The sequence below is a fragment of the Rhinopithecus bieti genome, unplaced genomic scaffold (genome assembly GCF_001698545.2).
Source record: "Rhinopithecus bieti isolate Rb0 unplaced genomic scaffold, ASM169854v2 scaffold_47952, whole genome shotgun sequence".
Classification (NCBI taxonomy): Eukaryota; Metazoa; Chordata; class Mammalia; order Primates; family Cercopithecidae; genus Rhinopithecus; species Rhinopithecus bieti.
The window spans coordinates 2,194,409-2,203,875 of NW_016820098.1; the positions used below are offsets into that span (position 1 = coordinate 2,194,409).

The following is a 9,467-nucleotide window of genomic DNA, read 5'->3' on the forward strand; positions in this document are numbered from 1 at the left end:
TAGAGGGATTAACAGACAGCTTTTATTTCTCTTAAAGTTATAAAATCACAATCGCAAGTCACAATGAATACTTTGCAGAGTGATCAAGTAAAATGATGGCGGGGCTAAACTTTTTTCATAAACTTTTGAAGATTACAGACAGTAAAGTGCGTAAATCTTAAGTGTACAGTTCAATGAATTTTTACAAGTAAGCACACTTGATTCAAGAACATTTTCAGAACCCCATAAGTCCCCTTCATGTCCTGTCTTCCCAGTCATTACCCGTAACTTCCAAGGTGACCCCTTTCACTGTAGATTAGCTTTGCCTGTTTTGATCTTTAAATAATGTATATTCCCTACAACTGGCTTCTTTCCTTTAACATTGAGATACAACCAGTTTGTTACTTGTAACAATTTTTTGTTTGTTTATTTTTGAGACCAGAGTCTGGCTCTGTCGCCCAGGCTGGAGTGCAGTGGTGCCATCACGCCTCACTGCAACCTCCGCCTCCCAGATTCAAGCAGTTCTCCGGAGACCTCAGCCTCCCAAGTAGCTGGAATTACAGGCGCTCGCCACCATACCTGGCTAATTTATTTATTTATTTATTTATTTTATTTTTTGTATTTTTAGTAGAGATGGGGTTTTACCATCTTGGCCAGGCTGATCTTGAACTCTTGACCGCACGATCTACCCACCTTGGCCTTCCAAAGTGCTAGGATTACAGGTGTGAGCCACTGCACCTGGCCACAATTTTTTTTTTTTTCCTTTTTGAGACAGAGTCTCGCTCTGTAGCCCAGGCTGGAGTGCAGTGGCAGGATCTCGGCTCACTGCAAGCTCCACTTCCTGGGTTCACGCCATTCTCCTGCCTCAGCCTCCCGAGTAGCTGGGACTACAGGCGCCCACTACCGCGGCCGGCTAATTTTTTTTTTGAAGTTTTCGTAGAGACAGGGTTTCACCGTGTTAGCCAAAATGGTCTCGATCTCCTAACCTCGTGATTCGCCCGCCTCAACTTCCCAAAGTGCTGGGATTACAGGCATGCGCCACCGCGCCCAGCTGGCCACAATTTTTTAAATGCTGGGTAGTATTCCGTTGTATAAATACTATAAAAATATGTATACAAGTTGTGCATCCATATTACTATTGATGGGCATTCGGATTTTTTCCAGTTTTGGAATGGGCACTCAGAACGTTTTGTACATGTCTTGGTGTACATAACATTTGCATTTCTGTTGAGTACATACCGAGAGTGGAATTGCTGGCTCATAGAATAAACAACTACCAACTAGTTTTCCACAGGGTTCTGCCAGTTGATACTTTTGTAGCATTTGTGTGTGGGAATTTTAATACCTATACATTTTTATTTGCCAGGTGTTTCTATAAAACTTAAGGCTTCAGTTCTAAGACGTTCTTATGCTTAGATTACTCTGTATTAGAGTAAATAAGCCACTCTAATGCTTCACCTTCTGTTTTTAGATATGGCTCGTGGACAGCAGAAAATTCAGTCTCAGCAGAAAATGCCAAAAGCAAGCTGGACAAAAGAAGAAACAAGGACATGACCAAAAGGCTGCTGCCAAAGCTGCCTTAATATATACCTGCACTGTCTGTAGGGTAAGGGGAATTGAATTGAAAGATACAGCTCTCCCGTGAGCAGTTCTTTCATTATAAATTGGTTTGTATAGATTAAAATTTTGAAACCATAGCAAAATAGATGCTTTTCTTGAAATAGTAGGTTTGAGAGCTGATTATTTTAGGTATCTATCTTCATTCACCCTTCCAACAGACATTTTTTGAATGGCTCCTATGGCGAGGCAAAAATCTCTAGGTCCTGGGAAAAAGGAGTGAACAAAACAATATCCCTTTCCTCATATAAAATAAAGATGTCTTCATAAGGGCATATAAAACACTTCACTAGCATATCATATAACTCTAAACTATGCTTTTAGAGCTATGTAATATGCTAGTAAATATACCTGTGGCTATATAATTGGCTTTTTTCTTTTTCTTCACTACATTTTATAATTAGCATGTCTGTAAAACCATATAGAGTATATTCATGTTGAGAGCTTTTCCTAGAATGAATGTGTTTTATTAGATTTGAAGGACAGTAATAATAACAGCTACTTTTGAGTGCTTACCATATGCCAGACATAGAGCCAGGTGTTTTACATGTATTCACCTATTTAATCCACATAACCCTGTAAGATAAAGTACTTTTATTGTTCTCATTTTACAGAAGAGTAAACTGACTCGTGGAAATTAAACAATTTGTGTGGGGTCTCCCAGCTGGTTAGTAGAAGAACTGGAATCTGAACTCAGGCAGTTCAGCTCCAGAGTCCACCCTCTGGACCACTACTGTACTGCTTCTCAAAGAAGTACTTCTGAAGCTCCAAATCAGAACCTCTTGCCTGTTTGTTTAAGCTCATTACTCTTGAAGTTAGTGAATGGCAGTACCAAAGGAAACCACAGTGGGGTTAGTCCACTACATGTACACTCAAAATAATGAAATTGAGCAACTTCTGAGAGTTTGGAAACAGGCAGGGTGCAAATTTTAATCAATTAATGATAAAGAAATACCTTAATCTAAATGTGCTAGAGTAGTTCACACACTTAAAAACTTAAAACCACAGACTTCTATTTCATATTTTGTGTAATTGAATGGGTTAAGAATAAATAATTGAAGGTTCTTGCCAAGGGAAGTCAGTATAGTATAGTATCTGAGAGGTCACATACCTAGTACTAAGTTAAAATAAGGTCTTGGGCAAATTAAACTGGGTTTTAGTTTCCTTATGAGGTAAAATGAGGATGCTAGTAGGCGCTAAAGATTACTTTGAAGGTTCTGTGGTAATTAAGGTAACATGCTTAACATAATAAGGGTTCAGTAAATGTTACCTATTGTTTGCTGTTAATCAGATAAGCAGAATACATTCTATGTGACTTACCTTTCTGTATATGTGAAATGTGGGAATGTTAGGAATTTCTTTACCACAAAGTCCCTCTTCATATGCCAGCCACTAAGTTGTAGGAATTTAAAGGTATTTTTGTGATAATTGTCTATCCTGAGAAGATTCAGGATTCTAAAAGTAACACATTTTATTTCATAAATAAAGTCTAGCTTTCTTTTGCGCGATTTTTTTGTTAGACACAAATGCCAGACCCTAAGACCTTCAAGCAGCACTTTGAGAGCAAGCATCCTAAGACTCCACTTCCTCCAGAATTAGCTGATGTTCAGGCATAAGGTTGTTTACAGGTAACTCACCTCTTTTTCTATTGATTTGTTAATATCAGGGTTGTATGCAAGACCAAAACTGTCTTCTCTTATTGTGAAATTAATTTCTGCCTTCTGAGATTTTATTGCTTCCCCTATTTAAGTTAATGTGTAACTTAGTCCCTTTTTTCTCAGACTGTTTCCTTTCACTGCCTTTGAAACATCCAAATTTTTACTACTGTAGCCAAAAATGGGGAGATGAGTACATGCTAGCCATCTCTGATCCAAGAATGGAAGAAACGTATCAGTTTAAGGAAAATAGTGATTACAAAGATATTTGAGAGTTTCCCTCTCAAAAACAACGTACACCAATGTTCGTGAGCACCTTTTTACAATTAGTTTACTTATAGTACTTAGCAGAGGTTCTTCTTTTCCCCCTCATCAACCTATCCCCTTAGCAGAGCTTCTGAGTATTAAAATATAGGGCAAAATGTAGCTATGTGCTATATAAATTTGTTTATAAATTTGTTGGTTGAAAATTACCACTTTACACATTACATTTGGTTGGATTTTTTCCCCCTAAACAGTGGAGTTGGTGGTGGATGTGTTGTGTGTTTGAGAATTATTTCTTTTTAAAATAAATTCATCAAAGTTCAAAATATAAAGTCTGGTCGACAATTTTACCAGATACTATCTTCATAGTACTTCTTCTTAGTTATTTGAAATGCAGGTAAGTTGCATTTGTGCAATGGTAACATTCATTGAAAATTTTGCTTATGTTTTATAGGTGGATTCACGACACCTTTGACTCTTCTGCTGTCTCAGACCTTAGGTAACATACCTGCAGCTGCTTTTCTAACAAACTGTTGATCAGCAAAAATAAAGGGGCTACAGAAACACTCATTTTTATGCTGTTCCCTTTTGGGCTTCATGCAAAGACAATTCTGTGTAAATGTACAGTTGACTCTGATTTGGAAATCTGAAAATCAGTCCATTCTTGTTATAAAAAATTTTTTTACAACTGTAATTATATTGATGTTCATATTGTGTAAAATAACTCATTTAATAAAATAGTACTTTGATTTACGACATCACAGGATAAATGGTTTTAGAAATTCTGTTCTAACTTTCCACATTATTTGCCTTATAAAAATCTAATGAATTCATCAGCTAGAATTGCAAGTGCAATTCTTATATCCCTTTCTCAGCTCAGTGGCAGGTTCCTTAAACTAGAGCAGACTCATTCATTAAAATTGTGCATATGATTTTATGGGCAGCTGATTCTCTAGGTGAAAAATGACTTATCTGCTGCCTTAGTATATTGCAGTTATGTGTCATTGTACCCCTCTGATGATTTCCTGTGTTTGAGTTGGAATATTTAAAATTGCAGTAAGACCTGGCTCTAACTGCCAGTCAGGTGTACCCTATAGATAACTGATAAATTTCTAGAAGCAGTTGGATTGTCAGCCCTTCTGAAAGATTAGGTTCTGATGTGTATGCCATAATGAAATAATCATTAAACCTATTGTTTACTGCAAAATATGGAACAAATGTGAACTGGTAAAGGTCAATCTTGATACTAGATTCTTTGAAAACTCTTGAAGTTCCTTAATTTGAAATTGAAACATTAATTTTGAGGTTTTGGTAGTTACTATTTGGCCATTTTACAAATGGATTTTACATTAACAGGAAGATTGGAATGACTTGTGGCTGGATTAATTCCCAGAACCCTCTCCCTCCTTTCTTTTCTAAGTGAGTTGTTGATTTTAGGAGTTTGCTTTGTGCTGTTTCCTAAAATCAAAGACTGGTATACAGTATGACTTCCATCTGAACTTGAAAAGTATTAAAATGGGTCAATATTCACATTCTTTTAGATCTCAGGATGGGGAAATGGGTTTGTTCAGATGGATATGGTAAATCTTACCCAATTACGGAAGGCTAATTTTAGAGTTCTTCTAATTTGCTTGTGTCAACTCTTAACTTGTAAAACTGCTGTTAACTCAATATATAATAGGAAGAACACTAAAATACTTACTGGTAACTGCTTAGAGCCACTTATCTGATCCTGTGGATTACAGAATGCATTCCCTCTTCTGCTGTAACTTTTCATTGCTTTGTTTTGTAGCTCTGCATATTTTGCCCACCTTGTCTTCCCTGTAAGTTTAAGATGTTTCCAAGGAAAAGCTTCAGTGCTGATAGTTTCTTAGCAACTCCTATTCTTATGCCCTTACTTTAAAATAGTCCTTTTATTTTGTGTATTTAATTTCCTAAGTTTCAGATTTAATATCTGTTGTTTCCTAATATGTTGATTACCAGAAAGTTAGAATTTTACCTAATTTCTTGTGGATATTGCAGAAGTTCTGGTTAAATCACAACTTAAAAGTTTTTAAAAAGTGCTTTGAGCATATGTATGTTTATGTTTAGTGACAAATCATAGAAAACCATTCACAAGTTTTGGTTTAATTTTTATTTAACACTATTATCTCAGTGACAGGGAAATAGCTGCATTGATCTTACATGAGCATATTCATCCTTATAGTTCATGAGGGGATTGTTAGTACAATCCCCATTTTACTGTGTTTGAGTTAAAAACCAAACATCCCTGTAATTTAATTTGAAGATTCTTTAACAGATTGCAGCAGAGTTCATTATAAAACTGTTATGGTGTCTTCAAAGACTTGATAAAATACACTGAGAGAGAATTGGTCCATTTGTATGCTGTATTTCTATTACTTGCCAAAAGGAATGGGGTTAAGATTAAACTTGTTTCCATTCTCTTCATGTGGATATACATCCCCATGTTTAACTGACACACTGGGGGCTCAGTTGTGTGCTGTAATGTCTTATTAAAGAAGATATTAAAGAAAACTAAACTAGTCTAATTTCTTCTACATTTTAAGAGGTTTTATATTCCCACTTTTCTTTTTTTTTTTCTGAACTTAGAATTGGCTCTTAAGTATAGCTTGATAGATCTGAGGGTAGCAAGAGATTTCTTTCATTTCTCGTTGTTTTCCCTGTAGTCTGCCTTTTTGAGGTCTGTAGAATACTTGGGTGGAAAAAAATTTGTCATTTTGAAAGCTTACTATGTAGAATAAGTGCGAATTGTTGGAAAGGGGAAGTGATTGGCTATTAACATAAAATACAATTATGAAAAATACTTAGGTCAGTTAATTGAATTGGATGGATAAGTCCTTGATGATATTGTAAGATTTGAAGTTATACTTTTAGTTTAATATTAAAGATACTGTATAGGTAATTAATGACATCATAATTCAAACCTGAGATGTAGCATAAGGTAGAATTTATCAACATTACTATTTTACCTAAGAAAACCCATGTTTTTAATTTTCATTAATATATGTAATGTGGCCAGGTGCAGTGGCTCATGCCTGTAATCGCAGCACTTTGGGAGTCTGAGGTGGAGGGATCACTTGAGGTCAGGAGTTCGAGACCAGCCTGGCCAATATGGCAAGTCCCCATCTCTACTAAAAATACAAAAAGTAGCAGGGCCTAGTAGCACATGCTTATAATCCCAGCTACTCAGGAAGCTCAGGCAGGAAAATGGCTTGAACCTGGGAGGCGGAGGTTACAGTGAGCTGAGATCTTACCACTGCACTTCAGCCTGGGCAAGACTCTGTCTCTCTCTCTCTCTCTTTCTATATATATATATAGTATATATGTAATATACTGTACCTATTTTAAAATGTGGATAAAGGCCTTTTTCTATAACACAGTGATCAAACACAGTCCAAACTATAACTGAAATACTGTATTTAAACTGCTCAGTCTGAATTCATTCATTTGTACTAGATTTCTGGTTTTTTTTGGAAAGTGTTTGGTTTAGTTTTGGTCAGAGTACTTTTTTGGTCATGTACTTTTTGACAGTATATGGCAATGAAGATCAACACCAGGGAGTTGTGTTTACTGTGACTTTACATTCTGAAATAGTTTAGGCTACCTTAATTTTACTTATTGTAAAAGTTTCAGAAAAATCTTAAGAGCTTTCAGTTTGTAGGTTTAATGAAAATATCTGTCTACTTAAAGAAAATAAGACTTTTAAAATAGAAGTTCAACCTGTCATTTTAATTGTAGATTACCATGTTAAATTGAAAATATTTTTTAGTTTAAATGTCCTTTTGATAAGTTGTCTTACCGAAGTATCCTTTTTTTTTTTTTTAATAGCCATTTTTTAGCTTTTATTCTTTGAATACCATATGGCTCCAAATTTAAAATCCGCACATTCAGAGACAGACTTTGGTCATTTCTTTATATTCACATGGGGATATCTTCAGTATGAAGTAATTGTTAATACTATCATTAACTAATTTTATTTGAGGGTTGTAGGCAGGAATAATATCTTTATCCCAGATCTTTCTAGGATGAACTCAGAAAAGTTTAAGTCACTAAGGTATATATTGAAAATCATATATGTGAAGTTGCATTGTAAGCTATGAAGTATTACATAAAAGCAATGTTTTATACAAAGAAATATAGCAAAGTTCCCTAATCTTTGGAAATTCAGATGTGTTCTGGAGATAATACATATATTTATTTACATAATTTTAGGCTATATGGCTAAGTGCTTGGTGTGTTTTATAGACAATAACTTAATGAGGTATATGTATATGTATGCGTTTATGTGTGTATAGGATGGCTTGTGGGTCGAAGAGGGCAGTCTGTGTCTGGGAGTATGGGGAGTCAGCTGAGGGAGGAGTAGGAAGGAATAGGGAAATCAAGGTGTGGGTGGCTGATTGAGCAAAACTACATAAAGTTTCTTTGAGAGAAAGTGAGTAGGCCAGCCTGAGCACAAGGCTTGTGAATGAGAGCCTTTGATCCCATGGATATGAGTGGGGAGAATCGTTAGAATGGGATGAGATTATGCAGTGCGTGCACACTTCAGAAAATTGTTCAAATTACTCCTGACCCTGGGGACTCTTTCAGAGTTTGGGGGTCAGGGAATGACATGATGTAAGTATGTCAGGAAGATTTATATTTATTAATGAAATATTGTGTTGATACTGGTTTGATAGAGATCTTTTTACAACCTCTTGTATGTTTCTCTATTTAACAGTTTACTATCCATAAAACACTTTTAGTTATTCTAGGTTATTATGAATGTAGATTAATGGGCAAGAATTTTGCTGTGCTCTAATGCAATGATACTACTAGGGCCCAAAAAGCTGTATTTAGGGATGTTTGTCCCTGCACTAAATAACCCCAGACTACGGTGTGGCTATACGTGACATTTCTTGTCCTCTACTTCATTATAAAAGTAATACATTTTGAAATATATCTCATATATAAAAATTTGAAGACTATGGTAAAGTTGAATTTTAAAAATTTACCAGTACAAAACATTTTGGTGAATAGTATCCATGTCAGTCTCTCTCTCTCTCTCTCTCTCTCTCTCTCTCTCTCTCTCTCTTTACCACATAGATTTTTTTAAGTTAATGCATGTTTTTGAATTTTGTAGTCACTTTTTTCATATGATGTCTTTGTACTTTGCCATTTCATTTAACAACATAACAGGTGGGTTTTTTGTGTTATTGACTGTGCTAAGTGGAATTTTTGTGGCTGCATAATGATCCATTGGGTAGATTACCTATTTTTTTTTTTAACCATTTTCCTGTTGTTGGACATTTAGGTTTTCTCTAATTTGTGCAGAAGACTTCATTTCTACATTTAGAATTACACATCATAAAACTTTAAAGCTCTTCTGTAAAGTGTACAATACTTTATTAAAATAGCAAATGAGAGAGAACCAGCGTTGCAGACTATATAGTATATAGGACCAGACAATACTTGACCAATGATGTTTTGCATGTTACTGCATTACCTTTGTTTGAATTCTAGCACTTTTTCCTGAATTTGGTAGATTAACCCTTGTATATTTCCTTGATTTCTAGTGGAGCAGGAATATTTTAACTACATTTGTTAGCCAGATACTGTTTATATTTTGTGAATTGTCCTTTGCCCATTTATTTGTTGGGGCCTTCTGACTATATTCAATCTGCTAGCCACAGTAAACTTGGAAGAACTGAGAGTTGCCAGATAACTAGAGTTATGAAACCTGTAACTTATTTTACACAGAGAACGAAATTGTAGGCTCTGTCTGCACCACTTGCTGGAAGCCTTAACAGATAAAGTATAAATCCACAATTTGCGTTTAAGGCATATTTTTAATTCAAGACTAGTGAAATATGTTTTCTATTGTTACCTGACTGCTACGAAGAAATAGTATTTTTATTAGATCAAGTCAGTTTAGTAAGTTACAGTAACAAAATA

General features: G+C 35.3%; 1 protein-coding gene across 1 annotated transcript; it reads left to right on the top strand.

Annotated features, from left to right (window-relative positions):
• Positions 1–1,452: 1,452 nt before the first annotated feature.
• On the top strand, positions 1,453–6,050 carry ZNF706 (zinc finger protein 706). The gene is given in 4 exon segments (XM_017859469.1): positions 1,453–1,490; positions 1,492–1,585; positions 3,117–3,224; positions 3,970–6,050. Coding segments are annotated over 3 exon segments (228 nt in total). The 3' UTR covers positions 3,213–3,224; positions 3,970–6,050.
• The last annotated feature ends 3,417 nt before the right edge of the window (positions 6,051–9,467 follow it).